The 21,325-nt window shown below is 44.2% G+C and overlaps 2 protein-coding genes across 2 annotated transcripts in view; one reads left to right on the forward strand and one right to left on the reverse strand.

The window, feature by feature from the left end:
• Positions 1-520: 520 nt before the first annotated feature.
• dctpp1 (dCTP pyrophosphatase 1) lies at positions 521-1,495 on the reverse strand. The gene has a single exon (XM_034188363.1). The coding sequence runs from the start codon at positions 1,399-1,401 to the stop codon at positions 895-897; it is 507 nt and encodes a 168-aa protein (XP_034044254.1). The 5' UTR covers positions 1,402-1,495; the 3' UTR covers positions 521-894.
• An 8-nt stretch (positions 1,496-1,503) lies between these two features.
• gatb (glutamyl-tRNA(Gln) amidotransferase, subunit B) overlaps positions 1,504-21,325 on the forward strand; it is a 47,582-nt gene continuing 27,760 nt past the window's right edge. The window contains exons 1-3 of the mRNA XM_034188362.1: positions 1,504-1,741; positions 5,688-5,841; positions 5,969-6,082. Coding sequence (XP_034044253.1) covers positions 1,593-1,741; positions 5,688-5,841; positions 5,969-6,082 — 417 coding nt within the window. The 5' untranslated portion in view covers positions 1,504-1,592. The remainder of the gene's footprint in view (positions 1,742-5,687; positions 5,842-5,968; positions 6,083-21,325) is intronic.

Genomic DNA, 21,325 nt, shown 5'->3' on the forward strand with positions numbered 1-21,325 from the left:
CTGAGTGCAAATAAGGGAGCAGCTGAAGGAACTTACTTTTACTGTTTATTGTTCCAGTTCCAATCTCAAGTGATTCAAACTGTACCATGAAACAGAATGAGGTGTGCACTGCGCAAGCAATTTTATTAGTGTTCCAGGTCCATCACTGCAACTGACCAATCACCTTATGTTGTTGCAGCATCACAACTTGAAGAAAAACAGATTTGTGGAGACACACTGTGTTTTGTGTATGTGTATCTGGCACTGCCGTATCACACATATAAGCATTAAAATACTTTAAGCAATGCGACATCTGCTTTTGAGTGCATTTGCAAAAGGACCAGTGAAATCTAATGTTACATGCTGTGATGACACTGATCTGTTGCAACGATGGCCCTGGAACAACAGAGATGCTGCAGATGTTTCAGCAATATTATTCAGTAACTTTTATCGTTTACATTTTGACTCTCTAATGCTAAGGTAGGAAGACGAAGTTGAACCTGCAGCACCTTTCCAAATGACAAGCAAGAAACACAAAGGGTAGAATTACAACACCTTTTACTAAAGGACAGTGTTGTGTACAAACAATAAGAATTAGTAATCCAACCCCAATGAGAAATAAGGACAAATACAACAAAAAGAAAAAATCTTTTTGCCTCTTCCCAAATGTCCACTTCTGAGACTGAAACCAATAAAGAGAAAGACCCAACAAGATTCTGCACAGTAAATGCTTCCAATACCAGAAACAGGATTTAAAAAAACGTTTCAACTAAAAAAAAAAAAAAAAAAAAGAAGAAAAGCAGCAACTTAAAAGTCACACAGCAGCAGCCAGCAGGGGCAAACACCGGGGCATTCTGAGTTCGCCGGTAGGGGGCAACACAGTAAGTTCAGTCTCCAAAGTAGCGTATAAAACTCTCAGTCCTTGTACTCGGTGTACTTTTTGGCCGATCCGTGCACCTTGCTGACGGGGTACTTCAAACGGTTCAGGGCCATTTTGCGCAGCACGGCTTGTGGAAGGTCCACGCGACACTTCTCGGCCAGTTCCACGAGGTAGATCAAAACGTCACTCAGCTCATGCGCGAGCTGCTCCCGCTCGCCCTCCGTCCAGTCTGGCAGGCCCTCCGCCACCTCCCCTCTCCACTGGAACAGCTCCGCCACCTCGCCCACCTCCCCGACCAGCGCCAGCAGCAGGTTGCGTGGCTTGTGGAATTGGTTCCAGTCCCGCTCGTCCGTGAACTCCGCTTGCATTCGCCGGATATCCTCCACGGTGGGTTCGCGGCTGAAGGTGAACCTCTCCGCCGTTCCATTTGCCGCCAACTGGGACTTCTTGTTAGCTAATGTGTCGCCGCTGCTGCCGTTCAAACTGACCGACGACACGTCACCGTTTACTCCACAAGTTTCTTTTCCGTTCGTGGCCATCATCTTTTGGGTAATTTGTAAGCGCTGTGCTGCAGAAAAACAACGTAAACTGAGAGCCAGCACCTACCCGTGCGAAGAAATCCCGCCAGTTGTCACAACGCGGAAGTGACATAGTGCTTACCGGAAACGAAGCTTCTCTGCAGGCTGGGGTTTGTAGTTTTTAAAGTTCCCAGGAAGGAAACGCTGTGTTCAACATGGCAGCGTCCTCTGTGAGAGCGAGTGTTCTGCTGTGTAAAATTCCCAAACAGATGCTAATATTGTGTCCAAATACTTTGTGTGTTATCAGAAGAATAAGTACGTCAGCGTCCCCCTGCAGCAGACAGCCACAAGTCAGGGAAAAAAGGTAGGAAATGCTGCTGAGTTGGAAATATCCCACTTTTAGTTACTGATTTTAATCTAAAATAATGGATACCGACTTTACTCATTATTTTTGAATACAACGAAAATATGCTTCGTCCACAGAGTTCAGAGTTTTAATGTAACAGGGTACAGACAAAAGAATGCTTTAAAATGTATGTGCATTTTAAAAATATTGAGGATGGTTTAATGCGTGACCTGTTGTTGCTATGGTTACTTTGCATCTACACTCAGCTTTGTCCAAAATCACTCCAAACTAGGACTCCAGCTCACTGTTCTTTGCATTATTGATTAATCTGATGATTGTGGCTTTCTAATTAATGTATTATTTAGTGTGTAAAATGTCATAAAAACATAAAACTCTGTTTCCAGAACATCAGGATATATTAAATGTGTTGTTCTGTCTGACCAGTAGTCCAAAGACTAAAAATGTTAAATTCACAATGACATAAACACATTATATTTGAGAAGCTGAAGCCAAAACAAGGCATTTTCCTGACTAACTGGCTTCACAGATAACTCCATTCTTCTAACAGATGTTTTTTTTAAACAGTCAACACATATGAAAAGTCATCCCAGTCTACATGTTTTGTCTGTTCTTTAAATTGTACTTTCCAGTTTTGTTATATATTTCAACCCATATTTTCTCACATAGTGGGCATCATGTTTGTTGTCATGGTTTGCTATCTTTGAAGCTGACACTCACATGTAGGTGGGTGCCACAAATGCAGCTTGTCACCACAAATGCAGCTTGTCGTACGTCGCTTCCCCGTGTAAATGCACACATGCGCACGTGTGTAAGTGTGTGTATCCAACATGCCATAGCTGTGCCATTTGCAGTGTGTTCCAGGCATTGCATCATTTGTTGATTTGTCTTACGACTGCCTCTGTTTTTGTACGTGGTCGCCACAGTGGGGTCCAGCACAGATCTGCAGTGAAAGTTCAGTTAATTCAAAATGCTGCAGCTAGAGTACTGACAGGGACTAGAAGGAGAGAGCATATCTCACCCATATTGGCCTCTCTTCATTGGCTTCCTGTTAATTCTAGAATAGAATTTAAAATTCTTCTTCTTACTTATAAGGTTTTGAATAATCAGGTCCCATCTTATCTTATGGACCTCATAGTACCATATCACCCCAATAGAGCGCTTCGCTCTCAGACTGCAGGCTTACTTGTAGTTCCTAGGGTTTGTAAGAGTAGAATGGGAGGCAGAGCCTTCAGCTTTCAGGCTCCTCTCCTCTGGAACCAGCTCCCAATTCGGATCAGGGAGACAGACACCCTCTCTACTTTTAAGATTAGGCTTAAAACTTTCCTTTTTGCTAAAGCTTATAGTTAGGGCTGGATCAGGTGACCCTGAACCATCCCTTAGTTATGCTGCTATAGACTTAGACTGCTGAGGGGTTCCCATGATGCACTGAGTGTTTCTTTCTCTTTTTGCTCTGTATGCACCACTCTGCATTTAATCATTAGTGATTGATCTCTGCTCCCCTCCACAGCATGTCTTTTTCCTGGTTCTCTCCCTCAGCCCCAACCAGTCCCAGCAGAAGACTGCCCCTCCCTGAGCCTGGTTCTGCTGGAGGTTTCTTCCTGTTAAAAGGGAGTTTTTCCTTCCCACTGTTGCCAAGTGCTTGCTCACAGGGGGTCGTTTTGACCGTTGGGGTTTTTCCGTAATTATTGTATGGCTTTGCCTTACAATATAAAGCGCCTTGGGGCAACTGTTTGTTGTGATTTGACGCTATATAAATAAAATTGATTTGATTTTGATTTGAAAGTTTTACACCGGATACCCTTCTTGACACAACTTCAGTTCTACGTGGAGAAATGCACACAGCTCCTCGTCTTCTTAAGCAGTCTCCCAGCCAAGCACTAATGATGATGCTCTCTGCTTAGCTTCTGAGATGTGACAAGATCAGGTGTACAGAGAGCAGATTGGCTGCAGGTAGTGCAGGTATTGCAAGCGTTGGCTTCCAAGGGGGCCTCACTGGTGACAGTATGGCATGAATAATTGTGCTCCATAAGCACCTAAAAAGAGGCCTTTGTGACATCATGAGGCCCTATGCACAGCGCCTGCTCTGGTTTTTGGGAGGGGCAGCCTTGTGACCCCAGCCAAGGCTGACACTCATTTACAGCAGGGTACACTGTGTAAATGCAGATGAAGTGTCTTTTCCAAGGAAATGGGTAGCATGAACAAGTCAAACCCAGGTCTGTATATTGATAGCCTGACTTCTAGCCAACTGAGTTACCAGCTCTGCACATTGTTCATCTGGTGGCAGACAAACTAGACATAAATTTAACCACATTTATTAATAATTTTCCATAATTCTCAATGTATATATCTAATCCATCCGGCATCCACTAACCATCCAGCATGTGGCAGACACATTAACAGGTTATTACACAGGTAAAACAAAGTTGCCCTAAGAGGCTTCAAATAGGTAATGTCTAACCTTACGAACTCCTCCCACTGAGCAAGCACATAGGCAACAGTGGAAAGGAAAAACTCCCTCTATCCTTTTTTTGAGGGAGAAACCTCAAGCAGACCAGACTCAGAGGGGTGACCCACTGCTTAGGTCATTCTAATGGTAACAGAGATCAGATAAATAAAGAATCATCCAATATGCAAAACAAAATTCACTACACCAATACCGCTGCTTGTGCTGCGGATGCACACACACACAGAGCCCCACAACTAAGATGCTTTATGGTAGAGATTTCCTTTTGCAAACAAAATCACTTTTAATGAAGTATGCAACAAAATAAGATTGTATGATTGTTTTTGCAAACAAATGTTACTTGAATCACTACATTGAGTTGTTGCATCAGTTTGAATGTGTTGTGTGGGCCGCTGAAGAGGAGGTACTGCTGGCCCACCACCACCAGAGGGCGCCCTGCTTGGAGTGCGGGCTCCAAGCACGAGAGGGCGCCAGACCCAGAAGAAGTGACAGCTGTCACTCATCCTCTGCACCAGCTGTCACTCGTTATCATCACTACCATAAAAGCCGGACTGCAACTCCACCTCCCCGCCGAGAAATCGACTACCAGTACCAAGGTACACTTCTCTGCTGTGATTATTGCGAATAATAATCTGATCTGTTTTGCAGCTGTTTTTCCTGTTGGTATTCCTTATCTGGGATTTTTGGCGTTTGGTGTGACTGCGACGCCTTCGCCTCACACCCCAAAACCGATAAGTGGTTGACCAGGAGCTGCACGAGTGTGTGTGATTTGGAGGTGGAGGTGCTCCCTCCCAACTGTGTTTGGACTGTAAATTACTGAGTGTGCGGACTCACACTCATACATCATCTTTCTGTTTTCTGCCAGCAGTACCAGGGTCGACAGCCGAAGACAGAGGCCACCTGGGGACTCGGGACTTGGCGGCTCCGGTGTTCTTCAGACCGTTGGTGGTGGAGGCCGTGTGGGACGCGGCTTCTCTCTCGTCGGGCGTCTTCTATCTTCGAGCCTGCCCACACGTCACCTGGTGTTTATTGACTGTGAGAATTACGACACATTTCGTTGTGTATTGTCACAACATTAAATTGTTACCTTTTGGCTTACTCATTGTCCGTTCATTTGCGCCCCCTGTTGTGGGTCCGTGCTACGACACCTTCACAACAGAATGTTTTTAAAACTTGATTTGGATACTGAAAATTCTGTCTTGTGAACACTCACTCTCTGGTCCAATATATTCTTTTCAGTTTCTAGTGCACAAAAATATTACAAAGCAATGCCTGAACTTTGACTGAGATGACTTGAGCTTAAAAGGCTCCTGACAGTGTAAACTGAATGTTGTTGTTTTTTTTTTATGGTTATTGTACAACTGTTTATCCTGAGCTACAATTTCTGGTTTTGGTTTTGCAAACACTCATTATTTTTAATTTATTTATTAATATTTTTTACTTTGGTTTTGTGTTCTTTTCTTGTTTCTTCTGTCTCAGTTCATCTCGTCACCTGGTTGGTGTGGTCGGGTTGGAGATCCATGCTCAAATTCAGTCCAACACCAAGTTGTTCTCTGGTGCAGCAGTTCGCTTCTCAGCACCGCCAAATTCCCTGGTGTCATTTTTTGATGCATCCTTGCCTGGAACATTACCAGTATGTGATAAATCAAATATAGATCCATACTGCACACATGAACATGTCACTTTTTACAAGCAAAGATGCCCTTTTCTTTTTGTACAGCTTCTTCAGATTATCACTTAATGTCCCCGTCTGACCTCAGGTCCTGAACAGACGATGTGTCGAGGCAGCAGTGATGACAGGACTGGCTCTCAACTGCACCATAAACAGAAAGTCACTTTTTGACAGGAAGCACTACTTCTATGCAGACCTGCCTGTGAGTGATTTTTTTTTCTCCCCAGAGTGCCCCTTTGTGTCTACTGTTCTGAGTTAAAAGGTGGGAGTGAGAGAGTGATGGTATGCAGAAAGATGGCAACGATGGTGTTTGTGGGCACGTCTTATCTGCCAAACAGCAGTGTAGAGTTTGTGTCGTCCCGCTGTGTCATTGCTTTTGCTTTGATATAAGCTGTGCTTATCTGCCCACAGCTTCTCCATCAAAACTTTCCCGGTGAACTCTGACGGCCTTGAGGTCCGATTGAAATAGTGAACAAATCTCGCTGAAGCAGCAAAAATGCTGTTTGCCACACATGCAGAAAAATGATACAGAAATCTGTTAAAGAAAATGATCAGTGTTATTCACTTACCACCTCATTTCCTTCAGTACTACTTCTGTTTTTACATTATCCACAGGTCATTTCCCTTCCCATGCCTTTGCTGTTATAATTCAGGGCAAGCTGCTTTTTATACACATAATTTGATGCATTATTACAGTCTCAAATACAAAGAAGTCTTGTGCAAAATAATTATTCTGCCCATGATACATTGCATATAATGTAGCTATTGTTTTAATTTTAAATGGACTAATTTTGTAATATCAGGAAAAAACATGTCATTACATAATATTTTGTGTAGAAAACAATTCCCCAAAAATGAAAGAGATTTGTAAGCAGAGGTCTGAAGATGATTTGCAGCTTCAGTAGTTACACATACACATATGCACATGATATATGCATATTGGCCCTTAAAAAAAAAAGTACTCATAATGCACAATATTCCGCTTGTCCATATGTTTGTGCATGCTTCTGTGGATATTATGCCATATCTCAGGAACAGATGGCACTATGGTCTTAATTTAGTGTCAGATTATTTGCAAGATGCATGTTTGTATAGGTGCATCTCACAACATTCTATAGGACATGCATCACTATATGACAGTTATACTACAAAAATTTAAATAATCCGAAGTAACACTGATATTTCCATATAAGAGTCGTGTTAAACTGATGTTCACTTTTCTCTCTGTAATGGAGCACTTACATGCAACGATTCACTGGCCCTTGTAGCTCCAGGGTAATTTTATTGCCATTACTGGTGACACCATAAGACTTAGATAAAAAAGACAAAATGTTTTGGGACTTCCACAGTAACTTAACCTACCGAGACCCTTTCTAATATATCAAGACATGGTCAGGAAATAGTTGTAAGAGAACTTTGAATTTTCAAAGTCACTCTGTCCTTGGTAAGATATTATGTTAACACAGCTCAAGGCAAGGTAATGAGGGGGATCATTGTGACTGAAGAGTTGCTTTTCCTTTGGGAGTGCTTCATAAGAACTGCCAGTAGAGGTGGGCTAAAATCTAAGTCTTTTCACAAAGTGACAAGTAACACACAGTTACAATTTGTTGCACCATTTTTACAACAGTACAGTTGTATTAAAAATTTTGCTGCATGTACCCAGATCCTTCACACTGTGGAACTGCCTCGTGTTCTGATTGGCAATCACTGAAGTAGCCCACCAGTCCAAACCCAACCGCCCAAAAGTAGTCATCTATCTGCTACATTTATGTGATACATGGGTGTTTCTTTGGCCAATTCCAGTTGCTGGGGTCTTCATTAGTCATGCACCTCTGTAATGGATCATGCTCAGGGAAGTGATCTACAACCAGTATTCTTCATCTGAGTCTCCCTCAGTAATTTGAATTTGACACAAAGCCTTTCTGGTGGCACCCAAGGATTCTTTGGAGAGACTCAATCTCATGATTCCATAATTTCTTCACCGATGTCTTAAGACCTCAAAGGCCAAGGTCCCAGAGACTTGAATACCATTGCCAAGATAACTGAGTCCCTAAACAAGTTTGACACTTTCACCACTTATAGATGCACTTCGGAGGGCTGGGACCAGGAGGTCTTTGAAAGCCTGTGTCTTGATCTAGGACAGTTACAAACCCAAACATTTTTTCAAGTGTTACAATCAGGAAATCTGTTGATTCCAAAAAGGTCATAGCATTGTCTGCAAAGTCAAGCTCAGTGAGTGTGAACTTTTCACCACCATTGAATGCATCCAAGTCAGTGAACTTCACACCTTTTATACAACATCCTGTCCAGTCCACACAGCACTCACAGGATCTGTGTATAGGCCAACTGTAAGGCCCAGCAACTTATTGAGCATCCCATGAATTACCGGGATGCAGCCCAGTCAAATATGAAAAACTTTGTGAACATTAACATAGCCTACAAAGAAGTCTTGGTAACATTCATGCTTGCATTCGGGGCTAGGATGTGGTCAGTTGTCAACTGTTTAGGCATGAATTCAGACTGGTCTAGTCACTGAGTTATAAGCAGCATGCAGCTGGCAATGAATCCTTTTGAGAATAACAACTGCAAATACCTTGACTGGCACTGAGAGCAGTTGTTACAGTATAAGCAATCACCCTTTCCTCTTTTATTCTGTTGGGATCATATCTGTATCTCAAATGGTAACCAAGATTGCTTGAGAACTGCATCTTCTACCTGAAGGAAGTCAGCCAGATACCAGAGATCCCGGCAGCTTTGCCCGCCTTCACCTTTTTCACCACGTTTGCAATTTTACTGACATTTGATGGTTCACATCTGACTGGCAGGACGATCAGTCTTGTATAACTGCTCATAGTAGTTGGCCCAACAGGATAGTATGCAGTCATCCGTCAGGTCTACACGGCCACATGCCATGACTGCAGCGGGATGAGGTGTAGGTTTGGAGAAATGCAGTACTTTGATTCCTCTGTAAGGAAGCTGAGTATAACTAGACCACAGATGGTGTCACCTGCTAAGAAATTCTTCGAGCAAATGTCTCCTTACATACCCTCAGTGGTATCGCAGTCCGCTTTCTCAGCTCCCTATACACCCCGTAATTGCTGCCAAGCCATACATTATGGCTCCTCTGGGTGATATTCAGATTGTCGTTAGAGATTAAACAGCTCCTCCTGATTCATGACTCAGTGCAATCCCTGGCAGCCTTCATGGTCTCATCACTGAAGAATTCCTGCATTCCAATATATATATGACTTCAAATTAAAAGGAGGAAAGAAGGCTTTGTGTTTAATTTCCAGCAATTTAATGGAGATGCTTCAAATTTTCAGGGTATCCCAGAGAGCAGCCTGGTCAAATGCTTTGCAAAAATTAACAGGCTGCAAAAAAGCACTGCCGATTATCCTGCTTTCATTCAATCAGGATACCACTGTGGAAATCCCACAACAGTAGCAAAGGAGGCAGTCATTTACAAATTTACACATAGGTTATTCTTACATTTGAAATTGCACAACACAGTTATTACTTCCGCCAACAAAGTTGGGCAGAGGTTATGTTTTCACCCCTGTTTGTCAGTTTGTTCATTTGTGAACAGCCTGTAACCCACAATTTTTCATATTATGAAATTTTTTACAGAGGATTCATATCCTGATAGGCAAGAACTGTTTCAGTTTCCACTGTCAAAGGTCAAAGTCAGGAAAAACCTTATAAAATTGGAAAACTCCCTATCCTTTAACATTGAGCAAGTTTTCAAAAATTCATAACTCTGTCAAAAAAACATTGAATTAGTTTCATATTTGAAAGCATTATGTAGGATGGTGTCGTTTATCCACTGACAAAGTTTGATCCGGATCTGATCCGGTTTACAGATTTTGTGGCCATTCAAATTTAACATTTAAAACCCCATTTAATGTATATTTTACAACCAGTTCTAACAGGACTTTGACCTCGAAAATTTTTTCCAAAGTAAAAATTTGTGGAATTGGAAGCTAGTGTTAGCAGAGGTTTGCACTCTGCGAGAGCGGTGCTCTAGTATATGAATGTTTTCAAGTTTTTGGCATGTGTCACATAAATATTTGAACAAATGAGGAAATTTTTCCTTACTACTGTTGCCTTTATGCTTGCTCAGCGGGGGGTAAGTAAGGTTTGACTTTAATTGCATGATGCACATGGAGGCACTGTTGTGATTTGGCGCTATATAAACAAGATTAATTTAGTTGAAATTGAACAAATGTGCACTGTATTTATGGCATTTAACCAGTGGTGAGCATAGCTTTCCTAGATAGCCGGTAACTGACAAACTGAAAATTTAACTGCAGTAAGACTAAACCAGTAAACCATGAAAACATTTATTTGAAACAATGGATAACTGTTAACCACTAAATTTTATTATTTGTATTTAGTTTTGGTTTGGTGTTTTGGCTCTAAAACCCTGAAAAACACACCTAAAGAGCTGAAATTTTAATATATTGAAGTGTAAATATGGATGTTCCCAAAAACAATTGCATGTCAAGAACCAATGATGATCAAGATTTCTGCACCAAGTGAGACAAATCTTAACACATTCTCTAGAAATGTTGGTTTCTGAGAATGCAAAAGATGCAGAACCATGTCCTTCTGTTTCAGGCTCAAAAATTCTCAATTGCCTCTTGTAGCTCATGAAAGAATATTTCATTCCTTGTTAAATATTTTACAGACTTACTGTTTTATCGCAAGAGAACATTTAATGCTGACAAACATTATATCCCCAGAAGTTTTGTGTGTCTTAAACTTCTTTCAAAATCCCCTCCAGAAGCACCCAGTTTACTGTTGGCTTCCTCTAGTTCTCCTTTGGTCTTACTGCAGATTACATCACCTCCTTTATTTGCAGCTTAAAGTCGTTGCTCTTGCTGTGTTTACATTCATTCTATTTACATTAGTTTCAGCTGTTCAAAGTAAAATAAGATCTGTGACAGTTTTGTGTGGGGTAAAAATCTGAAGGGACTGCAGAGTTACTTTAATCATACAGATGATATACGAGGTCTATTAGAAAAGTATCCGACCTTATTATTTTTTTCAAAAACCATATGGATTTGAATCACGTGTGATTACATCAGACATGCTTGAACCCTCGTGGGCATGCAAGAGTTTTTTCACGCCTGTCAGTTACGTCATTCGCCTGTGGGCAGTCTTTGAGTGAGGAGTCGCCCACCCTCTCGTCGATTTTTTTTCATTGTTTAGGAATGGCTCAGAGACTGCTGCTTTGTTTGATTAAAATTTTTTCAAAGCTGTAAGGCACAACTGAGTGGACACCATTCGATAAATTCAGCTGGTTTTCTGTAAAAATTTTAACGGCTGATGAGAGATTTTGGTCTGGTAGTGTCGCCGTAAGGACGGCCCACGGCGCCTGACGGCAATCTGCGCTTCGAGGCGGCAGCGTCTCGCCGTTTCAAGTTGAAAACTTCCACATTTCAGGCTCTGTTGACACAGGAAGTCGTCAGAGAACAGAGAACTTTCAGAAGAAGTCGGCATGAGGAGTTTATTCGGACATTCCATTGTTAACGGACATTTTGTAATGAAAGAACGTGCGGGCAGAGTCGCATGTCGGGCCGGACCCGACCGCGGGGGGTCGCGACAGGAAAAACACCTCCGTTGGAAAGCTTAACGGGCAAGTTGGAACATGTCCAAGCTGTTAAACAATTTCTCAGTTACTCACTTGTTGAAAGCCATCAAAAGCCGCCTGAATTTTACAAATGGTTTTCAACACGGAGGTGTTTTTCCTGTCACGGCGCACACAGACGACTCGGCGAATTTGCGCGCACGTCTTTCATTAAAAAATGTCCTTAAACAGTGGAATGTCCGCATAAAGTCCTCATGCCGGCCTCTTCTGAATCTTCTCTGTTCACTCACGACGTCCTGGGTGAATTAAGCCTTAAATTAGGATGTTTTCACGTCAAAACAGGCCGACGACGGCGCCTGGAAGCGCTGCAGGACGTCCCGCTCTGTGGGAAGTCCTTACACCGACAGAAACGCCCCATAATCTCTCATCAGCCATTAAACTTTTCACCGAAAACCAGCTTAATTTCTCGAATAGTATCCACTCGGATATTCCTCACAGGTCCAGAAAAAATTTTGATAAAGCAACGCGCGCCGTCTGGAGCAGCGTGTGAAACAAAGGAATTCAGCCGAGAGGGCGGGACCACATCTCACTCAAGGCCTGCCCACAGGGAAATGACGTCACCGACACGCGTGAAAAAACTCACGCATGCGCACGAAGGTTCAAGCATGATTGGTGCAATCGCACGTCATTCAAATCCATATAGTTAAAAAAAAATAAATAAAAGGGTCGGTTTATTGTCTAATAGACCTCGTATTTTCACATTTGACTAAAAGATTAAGTGTAATTAATGGTCCTACGCACAAGTCAGCATCCCCCTCCCCCCCAAAAAATTGTATTTGTAAATAATTTGTAAATTATTTGTATTTTGTAAATTGGCTTGTACAGCTCTTTTCTGCATTACTGATAGTGATTGTGTTGTACCTTTATAAGTATTACCCCATACCTCTGCACAGTACTGTAAATATGGTAAAACCAGTGAGCAGTAAAGAATGCGGAGTGAGTTGTGGTCCAGAATATGTTTCGCTTTGTTTAGAACTGAAATGCTTCTGAGCTTGTGCGGGAGGTTGAGAGATACCGACTAGAGATAGTCGGGCTCACCTCCACGCACAGCTTGGTCTCTGGTACCCAACTCCTGGAGAGGGGCTGGACGCTTCATTTTTCTGGCGTCGCCCACGGGGAGAGGCGGAGAGCTGGGGTCACATTGCTTATTGCTCCCCAGCTCAGTCACCAAGTGTTGGAGTTCACTCCGGTGAACGAGAGGGTCGCGTCCCTACGCCTTCGGGTCGGGGACAGGTCTCTCACCGTTGTCTCGGCCTACAGGCCGAGCAGCAGTGCAGAGTACCCGACCTTCCTGGAGTCCCTGGGAGGGGTACTAGATAACACTCCGACTGGGGACTCCATTGTTCTCCTGGGAGATTTCAACGCCCACGTGGGCGGCGACAGTGAGACCTGGAGGGGGGTGATCGGGAAGCACGGCCTCCCCAATCTGAACCCGAGTGGTGTTCAGTTGTTGAACTTCTGTGCTAGTCACAGTTTGTCCATCACGAACACCATGTTCGAGCACAAGGGTGTCCATAAGTGCACATGGCACCAGGACACCCTGAGCCGGAGGCCGATGATCGACTTTGTAGTCGTATCATCTGACCTTCGGCCACGTGTCTCGGACACTCGAGTGAAGAGAGGGGCAGAGCTGTCGACTGATCACCACCTGGTGGTGAGTTGGATCCGCTGGGAGGGTAGGAAGCCTGTCAGACCTGGCAGGCCCAAACATATCGTGAGGGTCTGCTGGGAATGACTGGCGGAACCCTCTGTCAGCGAGGTCTTCAACTCCCACCTCCGGGAGAGCTTCTCCCAGATCCCGGGGGAGGTTGGAGACATGGAGTCCGAGTGGACCATGTTCTCCACCTCCATTGTCGATGCGGCTGCTCGTAGCTGTGGTCGCAACGTCTCTGGTGCCTGTCGCGGCGGCAATCCCCGAACCCGGTGGTGGACACCGGAAGTAAGGGATGCCGTCAAGCTGAAGGAGTCCTACTTATCTTTGTTGGTAGGTGGGACCCCAGAGGCAGCTGACAGGTACCGGCAGGCCAAGAGTGCTGAAGCCCGTGCGGTCGCAGAGGCAAAAACTCGGGTCTGGGAGGAGTTCGGGGAGGCTATGGAGGAGGACTATCGGTCGGCCTCGAAGAGATTCTGGCAAACTGTCCAACGCCTCAGGAGGTGGAAGCAGCTCTCCACAGGCACTGTTTACGGTGTGGGTGGGGAGCTGTTGACCCTGACTGGGGATGTTGTCGGGCGGTGGAAGGAGTACTTCGAGGATCTCCTCAATCCCATCGTCACGTCTTCCGAAGAGGAAGCAGAGACTGGGGACTCAGAGGCGGACTCATCCATTACCCAGGCCGAAGTCACCGAGGTGGTTAGAAAGCTCCTCGGTGGCAAGGCTCCTGTGGTGGATGAAATCCGTCCTGAGTACCTTAAGTCTCTGGATGTTGTGGGGCTGTCTTGGCTGACACGCCTCTGCAACATCGCGTGATGATCGGGGACAGTGCCTCTGGATTGGCAGACCGGGGTGGTGGTCCCTCTGTTTAAGAAGGGGGACCGGAGGGTGTGTTCCAGCTATAGGGGGATCACACTCCTCAGCCTCCCCGGTAAGGTCTATTCCAGAGTACTGGAGAGGAGAATTCGACCGATGGTCGAACCTCGGATTCAGGAGGAGCAGTGTGGTTTTTGTCCTGGTCGCGGCACACTGGACCAGCTCTACACGCTCCATCAGGTGCTCGAGGGTTCATGGGAGTTTGCCCAACCAGTCCACATGTGTTTTGTGGATCTGGAGAAGGCGTTCGACCGTGTCCCTCGGGGCACCCTGTGGGGAGTGCTCCGGGTGTACGGGGTCCGGGGTCCTTTGTTTAGGGCTATCCTGTCCCTGTACGACCGCAGCAGGAGCTTCGTTCGCATTGCCGGTAGTAAGTCAAACCTGTTTCCAGTGCACATTGGCCCCCGCCAGGGCTGCCCTTTGTCACCGGTTCTGTTCATTATTTTTATGGACAGAATTTCTAGGCACAAGCAGGGTGTAGAGGGGGTCTGGTTTGGGAACCACAGAATCTCGTCTCTGCTGTTTGCGGACGATGTGGTTCTGTTGGCTTCGTCAAATCAGGACCTTCAGCGTGCACTGGGGCGGTTTGAAAATCAGTACCTCCAAATCCGAGGCCATGGTTCTCGAACAGAAAAAGGTGCTTTGCCCTCTTCAGGTCGGTGGAGTGTCCTCGCCTCAAGTGGAGGAGTTTAAGTATCTTGGGGTCTTGTTCACGAGTGAGGGACGGATGGAGCGTGAGATCGATAGACGGATCGGTGCAGCATCTGCATTGATGCAGTCGCTGTATCAGACCGTCGTGGTGAAGAGAGAGCTGAGTAGGGGGGCAAAGCTCTCGATTTACCGATCGATCTACGTTCCGATCCTCACCTATGGTCATGAGATTTGGCTCATGACCGAAAGAACGAGATCGCGAGTACAAGCGGCCGAGATGAGTTTCCTCCGCAGGGTGGCTGGGCGCTCCCTTAGAGATAGGGTGAGGAGCTCGGTCACTCGGGAGGAGCTCGGAGTCGAGGTGCTGCTCCTCCACGTCGAAAGGAGTCAGTTGAGGTGGCTCGGGCATCTTTTCCAGATGCCCCCTGGATGCCTCGCTGGCTGGAGAGGTGTTCCGGGCACGTCCCACTGGGAGGAGGCCCCGGGGAAGACCCAGGACACGCTGGAGGGACTACATCTCTCAGCTGGCTTGGGAACGCCTTGGGGTTCCCCCGGAGGAGCTGGGGGAGGTGTGTGTGGATCGGGAGGTCTGGGCAGCTTTGCTTGAGCTGCTGCCCCCGCAGCCCGACTCCGAATAAAGCGGAAGAAAATGGATGGATGGAATTGGGGTGTTTGGGATTATGATTGTCCTGGTAAAAACTAATCTCACTGCAAATTTGTGATAGTGTCACGAAAAGTGATTTAATCTATTCGTTTGTGATACCATCGTGAAATGGAGTAGATTTTCATGATGGTGTCACGAAAAAATTTCATGATGGTATCTCGAAATTTGGGGTGACGTGGTGGGGGGGGGGGGGTGATTTTGGTCAGGGTTAGGGTAAACATTAGTGATCGAAGGGTGACCGCATCATGAAAGTGTAATACATTTCATGACTGTATCACAAAAAAACAAACATGAAACTGGGCTGGTAGGGAACCTTTTTGCACATGCATGGGAAAACATGATGGAACAACTTGAGCAAAGACATTGTATCAAATTTTCCCAAAAGCTTGGTGATACCCAGGAGGAAACCACTCACAAGACTCAGCAGGCTTTTGGCAATGATGCTATGAGCATAACACAAATATACTGTAAGAGTGGTATAACCACTTCAAAAATGGATGCACATCAATGGAAAGTGAAGCACATTCTGGTAAGCCATCCACAATCTGAAATGACCAAGTGATTGACAGAATTTGGTCTTGGAAGACCATCGTGTCACTATCCAAGAACTTCCAGAGGACGTGGTGATCAGTACAGGTTCACTACATTCCATTTTGACAGAGAATTTGGGCATGCGGGAAGTGTCCGCAAAAATCGTGCCTAAGCTGCTAATGGAGGCGTAGAAGCAACTGTGTCTCACAGGATATGCTGGAATGCATAACGGCGAACCCGACTTCCTAAATGCCGTCATCACTGGTGATAAGACACAGGTTTATAGTGCCTTAGTGTTGATGCTGTGGCAAACAGATAGTTACTTTTGAGAGGTGGGGATGGACTGGCTGTCTGCCTGGGTGGTTGCCATCCACCATCCATGGCAGTTTCATGGTGTGGTGGATGTGGCAATGCACGCCACCTGTACATGCGCCACGATCTGACTTTATGTTTGAACATCACCATAGCTTTTATTGTTTTAGGATATTATAGTTGAAATCAAATCGTGAAAGTGAGATTGAAGAGCAAACTGTCAGCTTTAGTTTCAGGGTAATTACATCTCAGTTACAGCAGCGGTTACAGCACTTTAAGTATATGCGCACGCCCACCCCAAAGCATATCAAGGTTCAAGTTTGCCAGAAGGTACTTAGAAGATATGAGCCTCCATTTCAAACATTTACTTTTTAGCAGTGTCTGTCCCTACGATGAAACTGAAGCCACTGAAGCATGTAATTTCTTGAGAGTTGTCATACATACGCTCTAAAAATGAACCGCTGTCTCACAAGAAAAAGTGATGTAATAATTTGCATAGATTTGTGTTTTTATTTCACCTTAAATAGAGAAGTCTTGTGGTATTAATTCAGTTGACAGTTGAAAGAACTTGTGTGGGCCGCTGAAGAGGAGGTACTGCTGGCCCACCACCACCAGAGGACACCCTGCCTGGAGTGCGGGCTCCAGGCACAAGAGGGCGCTGCCGCCTCACAGGAGCAGCCGGGGTGACAGCTGTCACTTATCACCTACGACAGCTGTCACCAATCATCTGATCTTCAGTAGTATATCAGCAAGACGACATCTCCACCTCGTTGCCGAGATATCGCTCTACCTAGGAGGTAAAGTGCTCAGCCGATTGTGTTGTCTTCCCGACAATAATACTTTGTTGCTTTGTGTGTTTAATAGCAGACAGTGAGTATTTACAGCTGGAGACTGTGTTGGACTTTTTCCCTACCTCTTTGATAAGTACTCACACTCCTGCACTTACCAGTTTCTGATGAGAGGTGGAGGTGGTTTTCCCACCATACGTGTTGCTGGGTGCAAACGCATCCACATCTAACTGTTTTTTGTTCCTCGCTAGCAGTACCAGATCCGACAAGCGGAGGCAGTGGCCACCTGGGAGTTCGGGACTTGGCGGCTCCAGTATTCCCGGGGTTCGTTGGCGGAGGAAATCGTGTGGTTCCGGTTCTGCTTTGGACGGACGTCTCTTATCTTCGAGCCTGCCCACGTGACACATTTTTGTGAATTGACTTCATTGCTTACTATTGTGATCTGTCGTGTTTGTTGCGCTTATTCACAACAGTAAAGCGTTGTTATTTGACTTCCTCCATTGTCCGTTCATTTGCGCCCCCTGTTGTGGGTCCGTGTTCCTACACTTTCACAACAGAACTAAGTTGAAGTAACTTGTTACAGAAATTTTTTTTGTTTGTTGAGACAACAGTTACTTTTTAGTTCCTTTTTCATAAGCTTCGTTCATGTATGTTCACTCCATTTTTTTTTAGCATGATCAGCTCTACAACCAATTTAAAATAGTGTGACATATTGTATCCATTTATTACGTTGCATGTTATAGAAGCTGCAAAAGGATGGCATTGTTTTCTCTGGCGCACATGTGTGTGTTTCTGTGGACAAGATAACTTGAAAAGAGCTGGATGTATTTTGTTCGAACTTGCTAGAAATATTATTTGGATAGATATTGAAAGGTGACTCGATGTTGTAGTTTGGGCAATAGTCAAGATCGAGTAAAATGGTCTCAAAACACCTTTTTTGTATATCTCAACAATTTTAGATGGATGCTCTAAAGCATATATTGTTGAGCAAAATGTGTGTGATTGATTGGTATGAATGAGTTCATACTGAAGTCATACATATTCACATAAACACTGTTATAGACATATTTATATTGTGGTGTGTAGAACATGCAGGGTATGCATCAGACAATGCCTCTGAGCTTCAAGGGATAGGTGACACTTGCAATCAACTCCAGACTGTTTAATAATCAGCAAGTGTGTTTGAATTATCCTCCAATTAAAGCTGACACTCTGCAGTTTGAACTCACAGTCAGTATTTGATTTCAATGCTAACATAATATGATAGGCAACTAAAAAACCCCACAAGCTTTGTCAAAGTGCAAATACGCCTCGTACATATGTATCCAGCTGTGCTGTCAGACTGTGCAAGGTGGTTGGACACAACTGCAGGATTCAGATGTAGGAGCTGTGAGTTTGACAGGGATTAATTGTCATGATCCAGCCCTTTAGGGCCAGTTATAGTTCTGGACCTCTTTCTGTTCTCATGCTCTGAGCCTTCAGTGATTTTATTCATGACTTGTCATGTCTGTCATGGTCATGCTCATGTTATCATTGGTCTTTTCTGTTCATCATCCTTGTTTTTGTTCACTTTTGGTCATTTAGTCATTCCAGTCTTAGTTTAATTGTGTTTATCACATTTTAGTCACAGGTTTTTGTTATTTTCAGTGTTGCTTATCTTATTTTGTTTCATATGTTATTTATTAGGGATGTGAATCGTACAACAACTCAGGATTCAATTCGATTCCGATTCTTGGGGTGACGACTCGATTCAGAATCGATTTTCGATTCAAAGAGCTCTGAGAAATAATTACATTACTTAAAAAATGTTTATGTTTAAGAAAATGCAGCTTTACAAGGTTAATCAAGTGATTCTAGATGTAAATTTACTTATCTGCTTTGCTCGTTCAGAGTTGGCTGGCAGTTTAGCGAAGCGCTGGTCAGTAGTCGGCAGAGACCGCTGCTCTGCTCCTTTTAGCTCCGGGTGATGGCGTCGCATGTGGGCTTGCGGAATCAGAAGTGTTTCCGAAGTACTTGACTTTCATTTTGCAGATTTTGCACACTGCATAAGTCATGTCAAGCTCCTTCGTACGCAGTAAATAATACAAATCCAAAATGCGCTCAAACATTTGCCTGCAGCAAAGACGGTGCTGGCTGAATTGGCTCTTCGTCCGCCATGCTAAGCTGCAGCCAGTGAACTCTACGCCGGACCTTCACCTCGCGGGGACGCTGTAGTACGGAAGCCGTTGCCTGACAAACAGTACACACAGCGAGTAAGCAAGAAAATGTTTTAAAAAATGCTTTTTAAAAATTGATTCTTGGACATTTTGGATCGATTCTGAATCATAATAAATAAGAATCGCGATTCGGACGTGAATTGATTTTTTTCCGGCACCCCTATTATTTATTGCATTTTCTGTTATCTGTTTTATTTATTACATTATTTTGTAGTCACTGGGTTTGTTTAGTCTCTGTTTGCATATAAGTTGTTTTGCCATCTGGTTATCTTTTATTTTTTCCTTCAGTCATGATTTGTTTCCATCTTAGTTTTGTTCTTATTCTGATGATTCACTTTTCAGTTCATATGTTCATGCTTAGTTTGTTCCCGGTCATAGTTGTTTTGCATTCTGTCCTTGATCTCTGATTTATCTTTGTTCTCAGTTTTTGTCCTTCTTATTTGACTGCCTCTGCACCAGGCCTTGTGTCTTCGTCTCTCTCATTATGATTCTTTCTGCTCTGTGTTTTCATCCACTTCCGCTCTTGCACCTGCACGTGTCTTTGTCTCTTTCATCACTCCACTCTGTGTTTTCTGCCTTCACTATCTTGCACTGTGCACAATCTTTGTCTTCCCCGGTCATGCCCCCTTCCAGAATTTTCACTGACACCTTGTTCCACTAATTACACCACCAGTTATTTAAGCCCTCACAGTCTCACAGCTCACTGCCAGATTGTTGATTTTGTGTCACTTTTCAGCCCTGTTCCTCACTCTGTTTTTGCCTGCATGTGTTTTGACTCTGCCTCATTTTTTACCTTGATTCTGCCTTGCCTTTGATAGCCCTTACACTGTGTTTTTCGACCTGTGCCTGTTTATTGTTCCACATCTCAGCCTCTCACCTTTTTGCTACCTTTGCCTCGCTACTGGACCACCCGTGTACCGAACCCCTGCCTGTTATTAAACCATTTGAACTTTATCAGTCTTGTGAGCTTGCATTTGTGTCCATCCGGTTTGTGCCACGCCTGATATTAATGAGTGTTTAGGAAGGGTTTGGTATGCAACAAGTCTGGCCGTAACAAGCAACAGTATCCAAAGCATGAGACAAAAACAGGGTCCAAAACACAGACAAGCAGTTCAAAAACATGGCAAGGCAGGTACAGGACAAAACTCGCAGAAGAAACGCTTAAACGAAGGCACAAGGCATGACAATCTCGGAAGGAAGTGTGGAGAGAGGTGCAACTTATAAAGGGGAACTGAAAAATAGAAAATGCAGGAAAGTTGTGGTGGAAGGATCTGGAACCAGGTGTGGCAAACATGGGGGAGGAGTGGAGGGAAATGACCAACACCAAACACCCAGACATACGACAAGAGAAATCCCACACAAAAACAATCATGAATAAAAAGACAGCAAAAAAAATCCCACAACCCAAACCCTGACCAAAACCCTACAGTCTAATCATGACATGTGCATCTGATCCTGTGGGATTTCAGACATCTGTAGTTGTACATGCAAAAGGTGAGAACAACCCATGTTACAGAATTCAGCGGCATGTTTGATCTTTAGGGGGAAATTCACTGTCAGAGTATAATTGGAAAGCTCAGTTTGGTCCCATGAGGCAGATGATCTTATTACCATTACTCCTCGCCCTTCATTATGTAGTCAATAGTTGTTGATTTATTATACGTGAATAGCAAATTGTGTTCAGCCATACAGAAGCAGATTTGGAATGGTGCGCTCATTATTTAGCGCCAGAAAACAGATAAATTTTGCCTCCATTGGATGAAAGAATGACAGAGCTGAAATATTATTAATAAGGCTTTGTGACCTGATGCTGCAGTAGCCACTGAATCAAGCCAATTCTGTGATTGCCTCCTCCCAGAGAAGGGTAAATTTGAAAACTAGGCTCCTCTTTGAATCATTATGTTTCACAGGAGTAGGTGTGCAAGTGATTGATGGTTTTGACCAGGTGCAGAATACCAGAGACAAACAGCCTCCATCCTCTCCCACCCTCTCTCTCTCTAAGTATGATTAATGTTTAGTTCCTGTCATGTGGTTGCCATAGCAACATGGAAAATTAATACATTCCTTAGAAATGGAGTAGCCAATGAAATATTTAGTTTTATGCAT

Source organism: Thalassophryne amazonica, chromosome 15 (assembly GCF_902500255.1).
Source record: "Thalassophryne amazonica chromosome 15, fThaAma1.1, whole genome shotgun sequence".
In the NCBI taxonomy this organism is placed as follows: Eukaryota; Metazoa; Chordata; class Actinopteri; order Batrachoidiformes; family Batrachoididae; genus Thalassophryne; species Thalassophryne amazonica.